Source organism: Spermophilus citellus, assembly GCF_964194105.1.
Source record: "Spermophilus citellus genome assembly, chromosome: 1".
In the NCBI taxonomy this organism is placed as follows: Eukaryota; Metazoa; Chordata; class Mammalia; order Rodentia; family Sciuridae; genus Spermophilus; species Spermophilus citellus.
In genome coordinates, this window is record NC_138182.1 from 75,005,994 (window position 1) to 75,029,735 (window position 23,742).

Genomic DNA, 23,742 nt, shown 5'->3' on the forward strand with positions numbered 1-23,742 from the left:
AACTGATTGGTAGTTGTATCTCCAAGTACAATCAGACCTTAACAGTCTGTTGAATGAAATATTAGTAAAATCGAAAAGATGAGACTAAATTTCAAACTAGAATAAAAATCTACTCAGTTTTCAAATCACTTACTAACATGACAACAGATTTGGCTTAAATCACTCCTGTACACACTGATACCCACAGATGCCCCAGTCACTGATTTGCTCTGCAACAAAAGGCCATATAATCAGAGATGACATTCTCCAAGCCAAACTTTAAATAGATTTTAAAAAGTCATTTCTAATTTTTACAGAAATTGTTTCTTCAAAAACTATTTTCTCTCATTCCCTCATCTCCTAAACTAAAGGATGTATACTGTGTTGTTTTGTTGTAATATCTCAAGCTAAATCTGAACCCTCAAAATCAATTCCAGGCAGAAAATCTTTGTAAATTAAAATCAAAAGCAAAAATAGAAAAAATTATATTTTATATATTATATGTGTGTGTATACACATAAACACACATATGTATTTATACTGATTGGAATCCTCTAGCATTTTAAAATCACTTTAGAGATGAATTTTGGGATTCTATTCTCTACGACTCCAAAATCCATAATTTAAGGACATAATTTATTTCCTTCTTGGCTACCCACTCCCCTCCAGAACAGTTCAAGTTTAATGGAAAGAGAGCAAGTTTTTGAATAGTTTTGTTTTTAAAATTTCTTTGGTGATCTGGGTGGTATATATTGCTCTTTGCCATTATGTCAAGTCACTCCCTGAGGTATAGCCCTATGGCTAAACCGGTGTCTCTAGTCCTTGATTTTTCCAGCAAACATTCCCCTGGGAATGGTATTGCCTTGGAAGCCAGAATATCCTTACTAGCCCTTGCTTCTGGCTTCTCATGTGATTTCTCAATGGACTTCTCAGGAGCTCCTGTCTCTTCATTTTTGGTGGGAGATACAACATTGGAGCAAAGTTCCTGTGGTGGCCGAACAAGAACTGAAACTGGCTCTCACGGAGGTTCTGGCACACTTCATCATAACTTTTCAAGGTTCCTGTAGGGTTACAGCTCCAGATGCGTTTATGTTACTATAACTCGGTGAAGCAGTATTTGCCTGTGATGTCTTTGCAGTGCTTGGGGGAAGAAATTGGGATAGTCATCTGATTGAGAACAATCTTCTGAACAGTGAAATCTTCTATGAGATCCTTTTCTTGATGAATTGTGCTTAATGCAGGAAGCTCAGCTGTACATGGAGGACTGGAACTCACATTGAGTTGCTGGGCAGAAGTGCAATCTGTTTGCTCATCCTCTGCAGGCACTGGGGAATGAACTCTCAAGTCTTCATTATCCTTTTCTTTAATGACATCAAACATTCTATTCTCCAAAACGAATTCACCTGGCATTCTTTCCTTCCTTCTTTCCTTTCTTCCTTCCTTCCTTTGCATCAGGGATTGAACTCAGGCACACTCAGCCACTGAGCCACATCCCCAGCCCTATTTTGTATTTTATTTAGAGACAGGGTCTCACTAAGTTGCTTAGTGCCTCACTTTTGCTGGGGCTGGCTTTGAGCTCTTGATTCTCCTGCCTCAGCCTCTTGAGCTACTGAGATTCAGGCATGTGCCACCATGCCTGGCTTAAATAAGTTTTATATTTAAGGCTCATTTTCTTTATTTTTAAATTAAATTAATTTTTTTTTTTACTGGGGATTGAACTTAGGGGCACTTGATCACTGAGCTACCACCTGGCTTTCTTGATGAACTTCCAGGTAATGGAGGAAAATCTGAAGCTAGTAAGTCAAACTTTGTTTTTTTGAGTCTTTGTTTCAACTTTGGGATTCGTCATCTTGTGGTCTTTGACCTCTGGAAACAGTTCTTCTACTCCTACAATAGTCCCCATTCTGTTGCATCTGTAAAACAGGAGTCTCCTTGGGAAGGTGAGTTTGCTCCTGATGCCCTCTGATGCCATCCGGGTGGAAAGTTCCTTGAACTAGATCTATTCAATGGTCCATCCTCAAATGACACAGAGCCCTCTGTTGAATCTTCTGAACCACTAGATGACCTAAAATGAGGCTTCACATGATTATTTTTTGGAATGGTTGACCAATATTCACAGCAGCAGCATTTGTTTTATAAGATCCTGGTGAATTAAAGCCATTCACAAAACTACCACTGGGAAAGGAAGCTAGTGGTGTTTCAAAGTAAGGTGCAGGACTTGGAGACCAAGACTGAGGCACAATACTATAGACTGAGTACTGTTGGTGAGGATTATATGCAGGCTGCATAAAGACTGGTGAGGCATACTGTGCTGAAGTTTGAATACATACTAGAATCAATAACTATTCTTAGCAAAAAAGGTATTGATGGCCCTTATCTTTGTCATGATTGGCTTGCCCTGAAATGTTATAACTTAAGTATTTGAAAGTCTGTTGTGCATCTGTGTCTGGCTGAAAAGTGATATACCAGTTGCTATTATGTGCAAGCTCACAGCTTATCACTTTGGGGAATTTTTCACTTTTAAGCAAAGTTTTCACTTCCTCTACTGGTATTATTTCAGGAATCTCTCTAAGAATCACAATACAACACTAATGACTTGGTCTCACCTTCTCACCCTTCTCATCAACTTGTTCCATAGGAGAAGATCTCAACACTTTAAGATCAGGATTTGTGGTTAACTTTTTTTAAAATCTCTTTTCTGTTGGCAATTGTCCAGTTGGGACGAACTGATCACTATCCATCTGAGCTATCAAACAATGATCCTTTGACAAGTTTTCTTGTGAAAAACAGAATTCTAATGTTTTCTTTAGACATTCTTTTAGGTCTTCTGTAGAAATTGCTGAACTACCTTCTCCAGAAACATGTATTTGGCAACTCAGTTGTTCAGGTCCTAATATCATTTTATCAGTTGATTCAATGCCTGTAGTGTTTCTTGTGGTTTCACAAGATGGAGAATATATTACTTCATGTTCCTTACACATACCTTTTGAAAGCTCGGCATCTCCTTCAGGATGAGACCCTGATGTGCTGCTGTTTCCTGCCAAGGGCTTTCAGTTCCTTGAGTAGCATCAGGAGTTCTAGGAGGAATTTCTTGCCATACTTTTTGGCATTAGATTTAAACCAGTTCCTTTAGGTGTAACCTGCTTCTCCCTCCACCATCCCACATGTTCTCTGTTCTCTCCTCCCTCCTTGATCGTGCCTCCCTCATGACCCTTTTCTCCATCCAACTCCACCCTGCCCCACACCACCTGTTTGCCTCCTTTAGGAGGTCCATATGGGACCAGGGTTTCCTTTCCTTTCTTTTTTTTCCTACTTTTTTTTTCCAAATGAGAGAGACAGTGTGACTCAGTAGAAAGCATAAGGAAGAAGTTGTTCTTATTAATTATGACTTAAAGGCAGAAGACTGGTATTAGCCGCATCATGCTTCTAACAGCTCTGGCCCTTGGGAAACTCTGTACCATCCTGGAGATTTGATTTGGGCACCAAAATGAATGGGCAGGACTAAAAAAAATACAAAAAGAAGCATTTTTCTTTATTTTGATACCTTTATAGATATCTTTAGTTATTTTAAAGGCAAAATTGATTCAAAGGTGGATTCATGTATTATTCATATTCTTTTTTTCAAGTGGCAAAATTGGACTTCAAAAGAGTAGGCCTTAGCATTGATATCCTTAAAAATCAGTAATGTTTTCCTTCTCTATATACATGAAAAAGAACCATGACGTAATTAGTTAATCATGTGATAAATTGATCTGTGTAGTACGTATCATAGTCACATTGAATAACTTATCATCATTATTAAAATGAAGTTGAATATTTTCCTTTTCTTGTAAGTGTAAAATATGCACAGCATCTAGGAATACAGGATTTTAAAGTGGTGGTTGAGAGTTCTGTTTCTGTCAACATGGCAAATGGCAATATGGTAAGTCTCTTGAAAATTTTTTTCACTTCAAGATGCTTAAGAATATTGGGTAACTGTGTGTCTTTGAGGCTTTTAAAAGTCATGCATAGCTAATGGCAGCTGATAATATTTTTTTCCACATATTTGCTGACCATTTGTATTTATTATTTTGAGAACTGTCTATTCAGGTCATTTCCCCAACTTAGAAAGAGGAAAGGTTTATTCTGGCTTGCTTTCAGAGGTTTCAGTCTGATTGATCCCCTTGCTTTGGGCCTGAGGCAGCACAGTACATCATGGTGGGAGCACATGGTGGAGGAAGCTCATTCACCTCAGGGCAGGTGGGTAGCAAAAGAGAAGGGTAGGGGTTAGGTTCCCATTATCCCCTTTGAGGGAACGTCCCCAGTGACCAAAGACCTCTACCTTAAATGTTGAACATAAGCAACCTGTGAGAGCATGGTCCTTTGACAAGGTCATTCTTAACTATGATGGGATGAGACAAAAAGATTGCTTCATAAATTTGTCTAAGAAAGAACAGCTGAAAACAAGATCACTGTGCAACCCACAAATACTGAGCATCTCTTTCTTGGCTAAAATGAGTGCCCACTTCTCTTGAAATCATTATAGCTTTGTCTTCAGTGTACTTTCCTTTCCATCTGGGTAAGATCTATTGAGATACCCAATCTTCTAACTGCCCTCACTTTTTATAGCATCTCAACTAGTGAGTTAGTTCTACTTCTGAGACTTCCTGCAAATCACCCAAACAAAGCCTGAATCCTTTGATAAGTTCTCTTTATTACCTTCTTTCTAGATCCTGTGGCTCCCCTGGTGTTCCAGTATAGGTGTGCTCCTGTTGGCTTTTTAAAAATTTTTTTTGGTTATTAATGGATCTTTATTCTTTTATACGTGGTGATGAGAATCAAACCCAGTGCCCCACACATGCCAGGCAAGCACTCTACCAATGAGCCACAACCCCAGCCCTCCTGTTGGCTTTAACTGTAGGATGTCAACAGCTTAAAGATTAAAACTGTCACAAGAAGACAAGTACCACATAAAAAAATCTCACTCATATATGGAATTTACAAGGTCAGTTTCAGAAGTTGCCACTAGAGTGTTGGTTTCAGGAGGCTGGGGAGAGCAGGAGGGAAGGAGGGATGGGGAGAAACTGGTCCAAAGGTACTAAGTTATAGTTAGAGAGGAGTTAGAAGTCCTGGATGTGCTATTAAACAGCATGGGTATGCCCATTGAATGGTAACTCCTCATTCTCTCTAGCCCCCTGGCAACCATCATTCCACTTTATGTCGCCATGATTTTGGTTGCTCTTGGTACCTTATATAAGTGTAATCACCCCATTTTTGTCCTTTTGTGTCTGACTTATTTCATCTCATTTGTGTAATATCACCCAGGTTCACTCACATTGTAGCAAGTGTCAGAATTTCCTTCTTCTTTAAGTCTGAAAAATACTCCATTGTGTGTATCACAACATCTTGTTTTTGTATTCATCTATCAATGGACCCTTAAGTTGCTTTCAACTCTTGACTAATGTGAATAGTGCTTCTGTGAACATGGGTGTATAAAAATCTCTAAAAATCTGCTTTCAATTCCTTTGGGTATATACCTGGAAATGGAATTGCTGAATCATGTAGTGATTCTATTTTTAATTTTTTGAGACTCTCTGGACTGTTCTCTATAGCAGCTACTCCATTTACAATCTCACCAACAGTGTACTAGGGTCCCAGTTTCTCCACATCCTCACCAGCCCTTGTTACTTTCCTTTTTTGAGAGCCATCCTAATGGGTGAGGTGGTATCTCATTGTGACTCTGATTTACATTCCTGATGACTAGTGTTGTTGAGCTTTATTTTTATATTGGGTTTTGATTACAGTGACCACTCTCTACTTCTTTCCAGAAAGGAGTTGAAGATGCTGGAGCAGTCTGATTCTCTGAAAGGTTCTCTAAGCGCAGAACAGCAGCTGTCACTCATCAGTGGCTGCTCCAACATTGCAGAAGCAGTAGAGGGCGCCATGCACATTCAGGTGAGTTAAGGACACTGGCAACCCAGGTCTGCAGAGTCCCAGGAGAACTTAAAACCTCTCCAGAATGGAGGAACTTTGGGGAGGGAGTAGAAGGAAGGAGCAGGGGGCAGGAAAGATAGTGGAATGAGATAGACATCATTACCCTAGGTACATGTATGATGACATGAATGGTGTAACTCTATCTTGTGTACAACCAGAGAAATAAAAAATTGCACTCCATTTGTGTTCTATGAATTGAAATACATTCTGCTGTCATGTATAACAAATTAGAGTAAATAAATAAATAAATTTAAAAACCTCTCTGGAAGAACAAAGAAAAATAATAGGCAGTGAAAGGCATGAATATTTTGTAACTTTAAAATCAGAATTCTGTTTATGTGACAGCAAACAGGTCATCAAAACTTCCCTTGTACAGATTCTCATCAAACTAGCATGATAATGCTAACCTTACAGATATTACAATTTTGAGCTAAACTAGGTATTCTGAACTGCTAACACTGATTTATCAACCTTTTAAATGACAGATTATATTCTTGTTTTCATGCATAATGAAGTAAACCCTTTAAAGAAATCCTCTCAAAGAAAATCTTTCATTTGCATTTATCGTTTCCAACAACTTCACTTAAAAAAATAGTCCTCACAGGCACTGATTGTGCCTTAGCTGAAAGAGTCTGGAGAGAGGAAGCAGTCCCTTTAGGTAGAGCTGGGGCAGCCTCAGGGGCTGGGTGAGGTGACCTTTCCAGGAATCTCTCTCTCCTGTAGCTCAAGTGCCTACAGGTAGATTCTGCCCATGTTTAAGAACCTGAGGTCTAACATTATCTTTTGAAAGGTCATACTTAAATTGCTACAGAGTTTAGGTAATTATTCCAAATACCCCTTTTCTATATTTTGTGTTCTGAGATTTGCACATATCATGTTGTTTCCATGATGATATTCTAACTGAGAATTTGGGAACAAACCAAAAAGGCTGCATGTGTTTTATAGTCAGCTGTTGCTCTGAGATTCAGATCACGTACAGAAGATGGAGGTTCTAGGTCTTTGTGGCTCTCAAGTTTCTCCAGTTCCTTTAACAAACGTGTATCAAAACAGAGCATAAGGAGAAGATCATTTTTCAATTCCTTTTCTCTTTCTTGTATACAACAGACTGCTCTTATCCTTTGTTTATTTTCTGTAGTTTTAGTCACCTGTGGTCAATAGTAGTCCAAAAGTATTTGGAGATGGGGGAGGAGAGAGAGACAGACAAAAAGAGACTGACACACTCCACATGCACATAATCGATTACAGTATGTTGTTATAATTGTTCTGTTTTTATTAGTTATTGGTATTAATCTCTTACTGTGCTACTTTAGAAATTAAACTTTGTCATAGGCGTGTATATATAGGATAAACATAGTAGGTACAGGGTTTGGTGCTGTGGTTTCAGGCATTTACTGGGGGGCTTGGAACATGTCCGGTGTGGATGAGGGGGCTAGTATGTTTGTCTCTATTGCTTGATATAATTAGGGTTGTATGAAATTTAGGTGCTATAGGGGATCAGAGGGCTCCTGTGGTGAGCTTTCAGATGTCCTGTTTCATGGGTGCGTGCTGTAGGAGGACTTGCTTCTGGAGAACACAGAAGCTTTCCATGCCTGGTCTGGGGAGAGAAGCGTCTTCACCTGGATTTAGTTTTTGAGGACAGTGTATGCTTCTTACATTGAGCCAAAGAGTTTGAGAGGTCTTGTTGCTCTTTGCAGTGGCTAGGTTGGGTTTCTCCTGTCATGGCATGTATAGTTCACATATGGGTCGGGTGGGCTTGCAGTCAGTTGTGACATTTGCACTTAGCATAGGTGTGACTTTGGCAAGTTTTTTTTTTTAACTTCTAAATTCTACTTCCTTATCAGTAAAATGAGGATGATTCCTTGGGCTCTGGAACATAGTGAGAATTTCCATCGGGGCTCATACTTAAGGTGACTGTCCTGAAGGCAAGGTTTCATTATCCCAACGAGATGTTTAAAAACTACTTTTATGATTGATTTGTTGTGGTTGTCCCTCAGTATGTTGAGAGGATTGGTTCCAGGACCCTTATTGATATCAAAATCTGTGAATGCTCAAGTCTATCATATAAAATAGTGTAGTGTTTGCATTGTAGATATGCACATCCTTTCCTATACTTCAAATTGTCTCTAGATGACTTATAATGCCTAATATGATGTAAATGTTATGTGCGTAGTTGTTATACTATATTGTTTATGGAATAAATATAAAGAAAAAAGTCTGTACATGTTCAATCAGATGCAGTTGTAACAGAGACTTAGAGAGGTTGCCTGTGCTAAAAGCAGTGACTCTTCATTTGGGTCCATTTATACCCAGTGGGTAATGAAAGCAGGATAAAGCTTGATAATCTCTGCTTTCATTTTTGTCTGTCTCCTTTATTACCTTAAACTTTGGTTCAGGTCCCTCCCCAGCTCTGCGTATAGACGTGTCAATCATTTAAGTAGTGTTCATCTAAAAACTGGTAATACAAGAGTTATCAGCCCTAAATTTACCTAACCTATTTCATCCCCCTTCAAGACTGTAGGATTTGCAGTCACCCATTTCAGATCCCTGGAATGACACTAGAAGTCTTTAGCCATTGTCCTGTACCTTCCAGGAAATCACCCCACGATGAGACTGCCCCCCATTGCCTAAGCTGAAGCAGTCATCTCATGGCAGCTGAATTGCCCCCTTCCAGAATCACAGGCCTGATAAACATCCTGAGCAACAGGTGGAAATTATCCCCCTCAAGCAAAATAAGGGCTTCTCTGGAGTTTCCTTGCAGAACCAGAACCGAAATAACGATCAACTGACCCACAGTTTGACCAAGAGCGCTTCATTATGCATATCTCACCCCATACACCAGTTCTTTCTCTGTTTAAACTCAAGCTTCTTTCAGCATTGTGAAGAAAGGGCTTAGATGCTGAATCTTGCTTTGCCTTTCCAGTGTGGCCATATCGATTAAAGTTCTTATCCTGCTTTTTACAAATATAGCATTTTACAAAAACAGCATTTTACAAATATATGTTTAACAGTCATAGAATGTGATCTGCAATATGAATATGTAATAAATTTTTTTGTAATATTTCTTGTTTCTCATTTCACAAAATTTTTTAGTTCAGACTCTGGTCTGGCATCTTTAACTCCTACGTGTTCATCTTCATTAGCGTTTCTTCTTTTTTTTTTTCTTTTTTTAATTGGTTGTTCAAAACATTACAAAGCTCTTGACATATCATATTTCATACATTAGATTCAAGTGGGTTATGAACTCCCATTTTTACCCCAAATACAGATTGCAGAATCACATCGGTTACACATCCACATTTTTACATAATGCCCTATTAGTAACTGTTGTATTCTGCTACCTTTCCTGTCCTCTACTATCCCCCCTCCCCTCCCATCTTCTCTCTCTACCCCATCTACTGTAATTCATTTCTCTCCTTGTTTATTTTCCCATTCCCCTCACAACCTCTTATATGTAATTTTGTATAACAATAAGGGTCAGCGTTTCTTCTTAAGTTTCTATAACTAGTTTCCCAGAGCACATCATTGGTATTGATTTCTTACTGTGCCTACTTTATAAATTAAACTTTATCATAGGTGTGTATATATAGGATAAACATAGTGTTTGTTTTTAAGAGGTTCAATAGGCTCATAGTGTGTTTGAGGTTCAATAGGAAGAGTTTTTTTGAATCCATCTGTAATATTGGAAATTTCTCTCTAGCCTCAATGACTAATTCTCAAACATTTAGTTATTTTACCCCCTGTAGTGGGATACTTGTGCCTCTACAACATGATAACTTGCTGTGTTGTCTGTTTTAAATGTTTAAAGTCATTTTAATAAAGCTTATTCACAAATTTTCTAGAACTAGCACTAAAGTTATGCCCCAGGGAATAATGAACATATTTATGTTCAGGTTTTTTTTTTTTTTAATGAGTCTTGCTGTGTTTCCCAGATAGATCTCAAACTCTTTGGCTCAAGCAATCTTCCTGCCTCTGTCTCTCCAGTGCTGGGACTAAAGTCACATGATCAACATTTTTTTTGCCTGGCATATGTTAAACATTTTTGTTTTCCCTTTCCATTTTTGAAATATAGTCTATCAGATGATTTCTATGCAGATCTGAAACTAGAATGATTGAATTAGTTCAAGCTAATGTGTCTTTATTAAATACTATATTGTTTTTCAAAACATGAAGAATTCTCCATAATATGAGAACTTATAATGACTTGGATATAAGGTGAATCTTTCGTCTAAGGGATAATTTTAGCTAGGTGCAGTGGCTCACACCTGTAATCCTAATGACTTGAGAGGCTGAGGCAGGAGGATTGCAAGTTTTAGGCCAGCCTGGGCAACTTAGTGAGACCCTGCTTCAAAATTAAAAAAAAAATAAAATAAAAACTACTGGAAATGTAGCTCAGTGGCGAAGCTTCCTGGGGTTCAATCTCTAATACTAAAAGCAAACAACAACAAAAGGGGTAATTTTAGAGAGGACATATTCTACCTTATTAAAAAAAAAGTGCTTAGCACAGTATTTGACACATAGAAAATGCTCGATAAATGGCAATTGTTTTATAAATTGGCCCTTTGTATAGAATTTTGGTAAGCAAATGATAGGGAGCAATACATGATGTTTTATGCATAGTAGGTACTGAAAATTGTTGTTTAGTTAAGGTCTGTCTCTATTTTATAGGTAAAATGAATGTATTTACATGTTGAGCAGCCTCTATTATACAGAGCACTGAGCCAAGCAGTAGGAGAAGAAAATAGAGAAAGATGATCAAATTCTGCTAACTTTAATTCCTGTAAGAGATTGCATTCTTCAGAAATTCTTCCCCCTTGCTGTGTGTGGTAGTGCACACCTGTCCTGTAATCCTAGCTACTCAGGAGGCTGAGGAAGGAGGATCACAAAGTTTGAACCAAAATGTTTCAGAGTCAATGGTTGAAAATAAAAGTTTGCTTGGAACTTTATATTGAACAAAAGAAAAAGTTTATTCATTTTTGGTACTGGAAATTGAACCCAGGGGTGCTTTACCACTAAGCCTCATCCCTAGCCTTTTTCTTTATTTTTTTATTTTGAGACAAGGTCTTGCTAAGTTGTTGAGGCTGATTGAACTTGACATCTTCTTGCCTCAGCCTGCCAAGTTTCTGGGATTACAGGGGTGGACCACTATATCTGGCTAACCTGGGCAATTTCACAGGACCCTGTTTGAAATGAAATGACGTGAAATAAAAAAAAAATAAAATAAAAAAGAAATTGTTCCTCTAGTGTCATGGAGAGGAATGGGGGAAGGGAATAGTTCTGACCTACAAGATTGAGAAGGTTTAAGAAGGTGGGATTTGAACTTGCTTTGGCTTTTTGACAGGTGAATTTTGGAGAGTTGTGTTTCAGAAAGACATGAACAGGTGCCTGGAACATACACACAGTATGGGGGGGTGGGGAGGCTGAGATTCAGGACCAATGGAGAGGAGAAAAAAAGGCTAGAAATAAAAATGAATGCCAATTTGGGATGCTTTGAATGCTGACCTGAAGAGTTTGTTAGATGAAATGAGTTAATATTTCTAGAGTTATTAGAGTAATGCATGACACATAGAAACACTATTTGTTTCCTGAAATAAAAAGTTTGGATTTCAATATGTATCCTGATTAGAATCCTCCAAGGAAAGTGTCAGTAGGAGACTGAAGCTAAGCAGAAGGAAAGATGGATATGACCAAAAATAATTGGAGATTTCACTTTTATTAGATGACTGATTCTCTTGGGTATGTATATACAATTTCTATATATGATTAATTTGATAGTCCAAATTTTGTAACTAGTTTATACTGGCTTCTTGTCTTCTGTTTGTCAAACAGAAAAATAAATAAATCCCCAAAGAGAACCTAGTGATATATCACGTATTTAAAAAATTATGTTAGTGTTTCTAATAATTCAGGAATGTTAAAGATATTTCTTAAAGAATCAAACATCTCTATTATAAAGGAAGCTTAGGCCTATTATTCCAAAAAATTTTAATAGTTTGGTTATGTATTTCTATTTCTCCTGTTTATTTTTTTCTTCCTTTAATATATTTGAGATTATACTATGAGTAGAATTTTGTATCATGACTTTTATTTAAAACTGATTTGCTCAAGACTGTATTGATAGAAAAAGTATAATTTTTGGATTTAAAAAGAAATCTTGAGGGGCTGGGGTTGTGGCTCAGGGATAGAGCGCTTGCCTAGCACAGGTGAGGCCCTGGGTTAAATCCCCAGCACCATATAAAAATAAATAAGTAAAATAAAGGTATTGTGTCCAACTACAACTAAAAAATAAATATAAAAAAATCTTGCTATTTATTTTATCATTGATGTCAAATCTGAAGAACCTTTCATGTAAGAATGCCATTAAAGCTGAAATTCCAAAAACCCTTGGCTTTCTACTTACCTGGCCCCATCGTGCTCATAGAATTTTTTTTTTTTTTTTAGATACTGGGGATTGAATTCAGGGCCTGACACATGGTAGGCAAGCACTCTACCACTAAACTCCATCCCCAGCCCCCTAAAGGCTTCTTAGGACTATACCCTCTTATCAGTTCTCACAACTTCTTTTCTGATTTGTACAAGGAAAAATTCTGGTAGAAAAATTCCTCTAGGTTACTTGGAAACAGTTTTCTTATAAAAAGAGTAGTGTTACTTTGGGGACTTGTTCAAAAGTAGAAGGCAGAGTGTAAGGATAACCCCGTGCCCCCAACACACACCCCCCAAGATAGCTTGTCATAAGTTCTTCAACTAAAAATAATCCCACTGTAGGATTTGCTTAGTCCTGGCAGGTTAAAGCCTCAGCAATGTGAGTGTAATTCTCCCCAGGAGATTTTCTTCTAATAACCCCAGAGGGCAGAGCATGGGTCATAAGGTTTCTTAACACTCTGGTGAAATGTGGGAGTATGCAAGAAAGAAACTTGAATTTCTAGAACTTTAGTGCAATTTTGAAATCAAATCTTGCCTGGCAAGAAAATCTACTGTGACGGAAAAATAAGTTTATTCTCAAAAGCCTGTCTAAAAGCATTGACTTTTAAAGAACATTAAGGCCCATTAGCTGTGAAATGGAGGCATTATCTAATCTCTGGAACTCAAGACTTGAGATCACAGCAACTGGCAGGAGCCTTTGTGGGAATGGTTTATTGGAGTTATAAAGTTTACATGGAGTTTCCTGCCACAAAATCAGGACTACAGCAATCTAGAAATAAAAGTCATATTATCCATACATATGATCGGAATTTGCATCTAAATTTCACTTTCACAGTTTGGAAAATGCTGGTCTTTCTGATCAGGGCTTTCAGACACTGTTAGGAATTACAAGAAACTGTATTCATAGATAACACCATTTTCAAAATATATGTGTCCTTTGAATAATAGAAGTTTAGTGGATATTCATTTGGTCTTAGTCACTGAGGCTTACAGTAAACCTTTTGGAAGGGATGGGGCAGGGGTAAGGGAGCGGGGTGGTTCAGGTAGCCTAGGTTATGGAATGGCCAGTGCTGAGAACATACAGGTGTGGGCATGAAGACTGGCATTTCACTTTTCCTATTGTGTGGGTTTAAAATTTTTTTTCAAAAGATCAGATTTACTAAGGTATAATTTATATACAATAAAATACATATGTTTCAGTGTTTAATGCTATTTGTGTTTGACAAATGCATATGTTCCTTGGTACTTGTGTATGCTTCATCTATGGATCCAAGCAACCATGAATCAAAAATATTTAGAAAAAAATTACATCTGTACTCAACAAGCGCAGATTTCCCACCCCCTGTGGTTATTCCCTAAACAGTATAGTATAACAGCTATTTCCATTGCATTAGAGATGATTTAAAGCCTGTGAAAGGATGTGTGTAAGTTCTATGCAAATATTATTTTGTATACAAAACTAGAGCATCTGTGGATTTTGGTATTTGATATTTGTGTAGCCATATGACAGTGTCTGTCCATTTACCAGTTGAAGAGCTGTTAGATTGTGTCCCATTTATAGCAATTATGTATGAAGTTGGAATAAACATGTGAATACATTTGTTTTTATTTCTCTTGGGTAAGTACCAAAGAGTGGAATTGCTAGGTCATATGGCAAGTACATGTTCATCTTTGTAAGAAGCTACAGAACTATTTCCTAAAATGGCTATAACATTTTGCATTTCCATAAACAATAAAAAAGTGACAGTTTTTTACATCCTTGTCAGTCCTTCATTTTTTTCAGGGTGAGTTTTCTTATCCCATTCTAATTTTGTGTAAAAATGTATCTTATTGTGGTTTTAATTTGCATTTTCCTAGTGATGACATTAAATATCTATTCCTGTGTTTATTTGCCAACCACATAATTGTCTTTGGTGTGGTGTCCACACCTTTTGCTTACTGTTTAAAAAGTGGTTATTTCTTATTGAGTTTTAAGACTTCTTCATATATCATGGATAAAAATCCTTTGTTATGTATTTTGCAAACATTTTTCCTCAGTGTTTTTCTTTTCTTTCTTTTTTTTAAAATAATTGATGTTGGTTTCTTTTATTGTTGTTTTTTATTTATTTTTATGTGGTGCTGAGGATCGAATCCAGAGTCTCATACATGCGAGGCGAGCACTCTACCACTGAGCCACAACCCCAGCCCCTGTTTTTATTTTCTTAACAATGACTTTTAAAAAGCAACAGTTTTATAATTTGTTGATGCCCAATTTAAATTTTTTTCTCTTTTGAATTATGCATTTTTCTTCCAATCTCTGGAATCCTTATCTAACCCAGAAAGATTTTTCTCTTATTTTCTTCTAGAGATTAAAGTCATAAATTGGGATTTTATATAGGGTAAAAGGCCATTCAGTTTTTCCTGTATCATTTTTTGAAAAGGCTATCATTTTTCCATTGAAATGTCTTGAACCCTTATCAAAAATCAGTTGGTAATATATTTGAGGCTTATTTATAGACTGAGCTACATGTCTATAATATTTTGTTCATAGAAAATTTTGAAATCAGACTCTCCAAATTTGATCTTTTTCAAAATCATTATGGCTATTCTAGTTCCTTTGTTTTGCATTTTAGAACCAGCTTGTCAGTTTTGGAAAAAAATCCTACTGAGATTTTGGTGGTACCTATAGATCAATTTGGGCATGAATGTATGAGTGTACCTTTTCCCTCACCCCCTTGCCAACACTTACTGTTGTTTGTATTCTTAATAGCTGCCATTCTGACTGGAGTGAGATGATATCTTAGAGTAGTTTTGATTTGCATTTCTCTAATTGCTAGAGATGTTGAACATTTTTTTCATATATTTGTTGATTGATAATTTCTTCTGAGAAGTGTCTGTCCATTTATTGATTGGGTTGTTTTTTGGTGTTAAGTGTTTTGAATTCTTTATATATCCTGGAGATTAGTGCTCTATCTGAGGTGCGAGTGGTAAAGATTTTTTCCCATTCTGCAGGCTCTCTCATCATGTTATTGATTGTTTCCTTTGCTGAAGAGAAGGTTTTTAGTTTGATAGATTACGTAGTTTCTGACAGAAGTTTGCTTTAATTATTATCTTTACTCTCCTGTATATAATTTATCATTTTTCCTCTGCCTCATGTCAAGATGTTCATATCTTTGGTGTTCAGCAATTTGAATATGATGTGAGCGTGTGTGTGTGTGTGTGTGTGTGTGTGTGTATGTTGTGTTTGGTATTTGTCCTGCTTGGTGTTTTCTGAAACTCTTGATAGTTTTGTTTATTTGGAAATATCTTCTCCTAATGGATCTTTAAATATTTTTCTGCCTCATTTTCTCTTCTCCTGAGATTCCAAATTCATACATATTTGAATATTTTGTGTTTGCATGCTTTGGATTTCCCCCTTTTTTTCCTTTCTCTATTCTTCGTTTTTCCCCCTTTTTTTCCTTTCTCTATTCTTCGTTTTTCAGTTGGGTAATTTCTACTGACCTGTCTTCAGTTTCACTGAAGCTTTCCTCACTTCTGTAGAGTCTACCTGTCTGTGTTTTCATTGCTGTATAACACATCATCCCAAAACTTAATGACTTAGTGCAACAATAAACACCTAGAACATTCGGAATACCTTGGCTGAGTGGCTCTGTTTTCAGTCTTTCTTGACATTGATATTTGCTAGGACTGCTATTATCCAAGGCTTGGTTGGGCCCAAAGGGATCATTTTCAAGATGCATCATTTGCATACTGTCAAATTAATAGATAGTAGATTATGGTTCCATTCCCTGTGGGTCTCTTCATAAGTCTTTTGAATGTCTTCATGACATGGTTGCAGATGAGTGATCTCAGAGAGCACATGGCAAATGATATAATATCTTTCATGATTATGTCTCAGAAGTCACACATCATCATTGCTACAGGTTCCTGTAAATTGTGCAAGTCCAGCCTATTCAGTGTGCATGAGGATGTACAAAGGCATGAATTCCAGGAGACAAGGACATTGGAACCATCTTGGAGGCTGGCCATCATGCTATCAAAGGAAGTTTTATCTTTGTTATTGTCATTTTTATTTGACTTTTTCTTATAGGTTACACCTCTCTGATGAAATTCCCCATTTGTTCACTTTGCCACTAGAACATTTAATATATCTATTCATAGCCATTTTAAATTCCTGGATATAATGCATATAATACTATATGCATTATCCTTGAATCTAATTTTGTTCATTGCTTTGTTTCCTGACATGGGATAGTTTTTCTTCCTTTCTTGTGTTATAATTTTTCAGGGCATGTTGCATGTTTTTTTCCCAGTAGGTGGTTGGTATGGAAGATTGAATCAATCTAATCAAAAAGTCAGCTGCCCTTGTGTTTTGTTGTTTCCATGGTTACCTTAGGTTCACCACTAGTTTCAAATGCCTCTGCATTATCTGTACTTTGGGGAGACGGGATTGCTGGAGTCTCCTCAATGTTCCTGCTTCCTCAGCTTCTAGTCTCTCCTTTCCCCCTGTGCCACAGATAGGATCTTTTCCATCTTTACTCCCTCTCCAGACAGAGGATGCTGCTCTTTGTTGGCCTAGCTCCTGTCTTTGGCAGTCTCGGTATGCCCTGACCTCTACGGTGGAGCCTTCTTAGTGATCCTGCCTTTCCTCCCCATGGCAGACAAATTCTACCTTGTTGTTTGGTAAGTCTTGTACAACAGGGAGCTTCTTGCTTCTTCTTCAGTGTTAGATTTCAGGGCTGGATTTATCAACCAGGCACTATTGACACTTTGAGCAGGTAATTCTTTGTCATGGGAGCTTTCTTGTGCATTATAGGATGTTGAGGAGCATCCCTGACCCATCAGTTGCCAATAGCACCCTTGTCTTGTCTCCCTAGTAACAACCAAAATGTCTTTTGACCTTGTCCAATGAATCCTGCCTGGGACCACTCCTCTAATGGTATTGGTATAGATATGATTCTGGACTTAGGGCATTTTCTGTCCCTCCCTCAGGGTGGAGGGTTTTTTCCTTCTGTCCTTTCTCCCGTGCAGTGAGTCTTCACCCATGCCCTGGTGGGGGAGGATAGAGTTCATTACCCCTCCTTAAGGCTTCTGCTCAGTGAGGGAGATGGGCTGGTTGCTTTGTGCTTCTCCCATAGCAGTGGTCACTTTGTTCCAGACCATCTGCACCACCACCTTCGAGGATGCTGGCTGCTCCTCCTGTGTCCCAGATTTTTTGGGAACCTCTGCTAGAAAAGAGGCTTAATGAGTGTGAACTCTGCTTAGTATCTGGGTCCCCTAGTGATTCTGTGCCCTCACACTAGCCACACTCAGCCTTCGGTGATCTGTTAAACATTTCAGCCAGCTTCTTGTCTGCCCGCTTGGTGCCTGATGAATCTTTCCCAGGTGACCCGCTGCAGGTGACCCACTCATCTGTCCTTCCCTTGGATTTCAGGTTGCAATGGTTCCCCCTTATCCATGGTTTTTCTTTTTGTTTTCAGCTACTCACAGTCAACCAGTCTGAAAATATTAATATTTATATTGACTTTTTCAAGAGTGAGACCACATTCACATAATTTTTATTACAGTATATTGTTATGACTTTTCTATTTTCTTATTATTTATTTTTATCAGTATCTTACTGTACCTAATTTATAATTAAACTTAAATTTATGCTTAGTAATATCATGACCATTTTTTCACATCCTTACATATTGTTCTACCTATGAATTTCTATAGGTTGGGAAATTGTTTACATGTATATCTTACAGTTATTAGCTAAATTGAATGATTATTAGCTAATATTCCATTTACAGTTGAATATTAATGCTTAGGAAATGAAATAGTTTTAACATATTGAGATCATATTTATAGTTTAAAGTCTAAAAAAAATTAAGACAATATATGCATAGTATATGTTGGCCTCTGAAAGTTGTGTGTTCAAATAACTTAAGGGGAACCCATTAGATTGAAGTGGTTCCAGCACCTTGGACTCCTATTGAAGCAAAATGAAACAATTTTAGCCAATCATAAAGGGCCATCGAGCATCAGTTGTAATCCAAATAGGCAACTGCTCAAACTTTAACTGATCAACTGATCTGATTATACACACACACAGACACACACACAGACACTCTTGGTTTCTACATTCATTCTGTAAAAGATTTCCCTTCAAACTCCTCTGGCACAGCCTTGAATCTCTTTTTCTTTGGTGCTGTTTGACTCATGAATTGCTGTTTGCTCAAATAAACTGTTAAAAATATTAATGTGCCTTGGTTTAATCTTTTAAAGTGCTAATAAAGCTTACTGTAATGCAAGGGTAAGCAAATTTTTCCTTTAAAGGGCTGGATAGTAAATGCTTTAGGCTTAGAGAGGTGCTTTGAAATATGCAGTCTCTTTTGCATATTTTTATTTGTTTTTGTTTGTGTTTTACAGTCTTTCAAAGATATTAAAACCACCGATAACTTGTGGACCACACAAAAATGTTGGGCATGGAAGGTCTTTGACCCAGGGTCCATGTTTTGCTGAACGCCTCTGTAGAACGTTGGAAGACATTTTGTTCCCCAGCATTCTCTTTACTCTGCCATGTCCTCAACAACCCTCCCCAATTTACCCCTTTTAGTATAAATTGTCTATACTAAGTAAGTATAAGCTCTGGAATTCAGGTCTCAGCTGTACTACTAAACAGTGGCCTTTGGCTGGAAACCAACATCTCTGTTCTTCGATTGTATCCTCTATAAAATGAAGATAATGGAACCTATCTCATCATGATGTTGTGAGAATTATCCTTTCAGATACCAAGAATGTTCTTGAGAACCTATTATAATCATCCCTAAGCATCTCTGGGAGATTGGCTCCAAGACTCTGCAGATACCAAATTTGAGAATGCTCAAGTCCTTTACATAGAATGGCATATCTGCATAGAACTTACTTATATTCTCCCATATATATTAAATCCTCTCTAGATCACTTTTAATAGCTAATATCATGTGTGCGCTATATAAGTAGTTGTTATATTGACAAAATGACAAGAAAAGTACTGATGTAATTAATTTCTTTTTTTTTTTATGCAGTTGAATCCAGTGCTCTACCCCCAAGCTACATCCCCAGCCCTTGAGTACTTTTGATCTGTGGTTGGTTGAATCTACTGATGGGAAATTTAGGGACATGTGATTATATGTGTCAGTCTCTATTAGATATTGGGGTATACTTGTCTCATGAAGCCCATAATCCAATGTAAGGTATATATTGTTTAGAGTATTTTTGGTTGCAAGTAACAAATTGCTTTAGGGAAAAAGTATTTTTTTTAAGTTATTTTGGCTTTCTTTGTTTCTTTCCCCTCTCTCTTTTTTTCCATATGTAACTGAAAAATACAGGGATAGGCCTGGCTTCTGCAGAGCCTAGATTCTATGCTCAGATGGTTTGCCTTGGAAATTCTTCCCAGTGCTAGGCATTGCTTTCTTCTTTGGTAGATTACCATGAAAAGGTGTTCATAGCTCCAAACTAAGCCATCAGAAAGACCTTCCCACTCCCTTATTTATTTATTTATTGTACCAGGGATTGAACCCAGGAGTGCTTTACCACTGAGCCACATCTCTGCCCCCACTTTTAAATATTTTTTTTTAATTGTAGTTGAACACAATACCTTTATTTTTAAATTTATTTTTATGTGGTGCTGAGGATTGAACCCAGCGCTTCCCACGTGCTAGGCGAGCGCTCTACTGATGAGCAAAACCCCAGCCCTCCCTGGTCCTTTTTTAATATTTTATTTTGAGACAGAGTCTTGCTTAGGACCTCACTGAGTTGCTGAGGCTGGCTTTGAACTTGTGATCCTCCTGCCTCAGCCTCCCAAGCCACTGAGATTGCAAGTGTGCACCACCACTCCCTGACTGCTTCCCAGTTTTACTGAGGCATAGTTGACAAATACAAAGAACATTTCCTTCTAACATCCATATTAAAAATTCTGAAATTAACTCTCTCCTCTGACTTGTACCCCTATCCTGGTTGCTCAGGGCATAGGAAGTATTACTCTGTTGGCCAGGATGTGATCTGCTCCCATCCCTGGGAACAGGGTCAGCCCCATCTGAGTAGCATGTACCAAATTAGAAGAATGGGAAGCTGAATAATGGGCAAACAAAAATATGCCACTAGAAACTTAACCAGAGCAGCACACAGGTCTATAATCATTAACTATAATATTTGCAAGGAAGGTAAAATTCTATAATGGTGGTCCATGGAGCCCTGATCCGGTTGGAATGTGGATAGGAAAAGAGGCTCTGGCACAGGGATAGCAGATACATCATTTGCTCACTTACATATAGCCATTTTAAAGGAATTAATGTTTTATTTAAATCCATTTTAAAGGACTTACTGATCTGTCATGGAAAAGGAATACCTATATTTTGGCTGTAGAATCCCCCTTTAAACCCATGCAAAGTAAAAGAAGTAATTTGATTGGAAAGGAAAGGTCTTAGTAACATACATATAGAACTTTAATTTCTCCCTTTTAAAAATAGTCTGAACCAATTAAAACAACAACAACAACAAAAAATAATCTGAGAAGAAACCAAACAAGGTATTATTCATGGAAATGTGTATGTTTTGGCTGTGAAAACATGTACTGTGATCTAGTAAATAGTTGGTGGAGGGACTGATTTTCTTTAGCTAAAGGAAAATGTAAAAACATTTGTAACTGTTTGACTTTTTGTGGGGATTGGCAGCCCTGCCTACTGAGTATTTTGCTTTGTTACTTGAGATAATCTAGTAAATCCATAAAAAGAGGAAGAGAGTGATCTCTTAGATAATATGATTAAATATAGGATTTAGTCGAATGTCACAACAAAGCAGCAAACTATCTCCCCTGGGCCTTGCCTTCCAAGTTCTTCATGCTGAATTTTGATTCTTTGAGATCCTTTTGATTTCTGGGTGAAGTTTAATTTTCTTAGCCATGTCCTTCATGTATCTTTTGTTTTGCTTGACCCTCTACAATTTTATTTCCTCCAGATTTAGGAATAGGTCTGGTCTACAAAGACCTAGTGGAACGGATGTGTGCAGGATATGTCCAAGGAGGTAGGAGGGCACTTCTCTGGTTAGAAAGTGTGGAAATTAAAAAGAAACAACAGAAAAAGTATCTCCAAGTATTGTGTATTTATTAGGAAATGAGAAAAAGGATTATAATCCAGAACACACACTTTGGTAAGTCACAGGTTCTTCCAAAGAAGAAAGGGGTGGGAAGAGGAAGATTTCATTAGCAAAAGGTATAAATTCCTATAAGCTATGTGGATAGTTGGATATAAAGTTCATTGGTCTTGGAGAAGCAGGAATTGATGGCAGTTTATAGGTGGAGGTGATATTAGGAGAGCATCTGGTCTGAATTGTTGCAGTCTTACAGAATGTTAAACTTTTTCATTACAGAATCTTAAGATAAACTTTGTTGCAGAAGTCTGTGCATACCTGGGAGGCCAGCAGAGCATGAGTGTGAAGGACTTTCTATTGGGGCTTTTAAGAAAGTTCTTGAGACAGTTGTTATCTTAGATAGGCAGAACATGATCTTCCTACCTTATTATTATTTCTTTTTGTGGTGCTGGGGACTGAACCCAGGACCTTATGCAAACTAGATAAGTGCTCTACCCCTGAGCTAAACTCCCAGCCCGGCATACATATTTAATGCTTGGAAAACAGCAAATGTGTTAGTAACTAGAACATTTATTTCTAGCTAAAGAAATTAATGTGTGTTTTCACTTTTTGCTGTTGGTGATAGGTGGTCATTATTGACTGAGACCATTAGACACTGTGGACTATACCAAATTCATCATGGAGCCTGCCTTTTAAAGGCATGTGAGAGAATCTGTCTGGGAATTTAATACTGATTAAAAAAAAAAAAAGAAACTTTATGCTGGTACAAGTCCAGGGGACCCTGGTGTTCGGGTGTGTGCTGTGGAAAGTGTGCATCCCACTATTGTTTGTTTGCTTTTCCTGGCTCCCAGGGCTTCCCACTGCTCACCTATTGCTTTGGCACCCTGTTTGCTGACTTGGCACTGCCTTGGTTGTTTATTTTCATTTGAAAGTTTTCAGAACCTTATTGCCCAGAGTATCTATTTGAACCACGGTGGGTGGGGGAATCAAAAAAAGCTTCTTTTGAGTTGGTGACTTTCACCTTTTAGGAGTGGAGCTGTGCTATGTAGGAGGCCTTCCTGTCATTTAGAAACCCTGGCCATTAGCAAGTGTGGAGTTGCACATTTGGATATGTCTGGGGTATGGGTGGCAGTTACTGTCATTTTGGCAAAGGGGACAGCTACATCCCATTTCTTTTGAGTGAGTGTGAGTGAGGTGGGGAGATGATACCCCAGTTTGCCCTTGACCATGCCAGGCAATGCCATGTGCACAGTGCAGATAATACAGGCCAGGGTGGGGATTTTCTGTAAAATACCTGTTTCCTTATATCTTTTCCACTGACTGAGCACATTTACACAAGCCTTCCTTTAAAAGGATCCTTGCTTGTGGTTAGTTCACATGCTATGGGGACTTGCCTGAGGGCTTTTATATTTTCTTGCTTTGCTTTTTTTTTTTTTTTTTTTGTACTAACTAATGAACCCAGGGGTGCTTAACCACTGAGTTACATCCTCAGCCCTTTTAAAAATATTTTACTTAGAGACAGGGTCTCGCTGAGTTTCTAAGTGACTTAATAAGTTACTAAGGGTTGCTTTGAACTGATGATCCTCTTGTCTCAGTCTCCTGAGCTGCTGGGATTACAGGCATATGCCACCACACCCAGCTTGCTTGGCTTTTAAGTTTTAATGAATGCCCTATATTGCCATCTATTGGTAAGTGGTAGATGGAGATCTCTCCCCTCCTAGGGTCCTGATTTCTCCCCATAACTCCAAGACTTGCTATACATGCTATACTTGGCATGCCATACAACCCAATGTGACTCCCCTGTGTACCCAGACCTCTCTAGGAGCAGCATGGCTCTTCTTTAATCCTTACCAATGACTCGCTGCTGATGGTAACCAGAGTAGTCCATCCCTCACCATTTACTAGGCCCTGCATAATGTGTTATATGCTTATGATCCAATTCAGTCCTCACTGTGACTATGTAAAGTGGTTCTTGTTCTCTTATTTATTCTGTTCCTATCTGTCCCACCCGCCCCACCACAAAAAATTGTCACCTTTATACCTACAAAAGTATTTTTGATTGTTTTGTTTACTGCTGTTTTCTCAGCACTGAAGATAGAACCTGGCATATGACAGGGATCTCATAAGCATTTGCTGGTGGCTGAATGGATTATCTGTTCACAAATGAGAAGATTAAGCCCAATACTCAGGAGCCCATGAAGAGTACATGGTGGAAACAGTCTTTGCACTCAAGCCTTTAGGATGCCAGTTGGAGCCTTTATCTCCACTACCCCTTCC

The 23,742-nt window shown here is 37.9% G+C and overlaps 2 protein-coding genes and 1 pseudogene across 4 annotated transcripts in view; 1 reads left to right on the forward strand and 2 right to left on the reverse strand.

Moving 5' to 3' along the window:
* The window catches only part of IFT88 (intraflagellar transport 88), a 265,457-nt gene that overhangs the window by 200,235 nt on the left and 41,480 nt on the right, over positions 1–23,742 (reverse strand). The gene's annotated exons all lie outside the window — the stretch shown is intronic.
* Positions 1–23,742, forward strand: part of CRYL1 (crystallin lambda 1) — a 137,299-nt gene that overhangs the window by 28,334 nt on the left and 85,223 nt on the right. For both annotated transcript variants that reach the window (XM_081280624.1, XM_081280623.1), the window contains exon 3: positions 5,787–5,913. In XM_081280624.1, the coding sequence (XP_081136750.1) occupies positions 5,787–5,913 (127 nt within the window). The remainder of the gene's footprint in view (positions 1–5,786; positions 5,914–23,742) is intronic.
* On the reverse strand, positions 1,809–2,960 carry LOC308652102 (la-related protein 4-like; annotated as a pseudogene). Its single transcript has one exon. The product of its transcript is annotated as a la-related protein 4-like (transcript).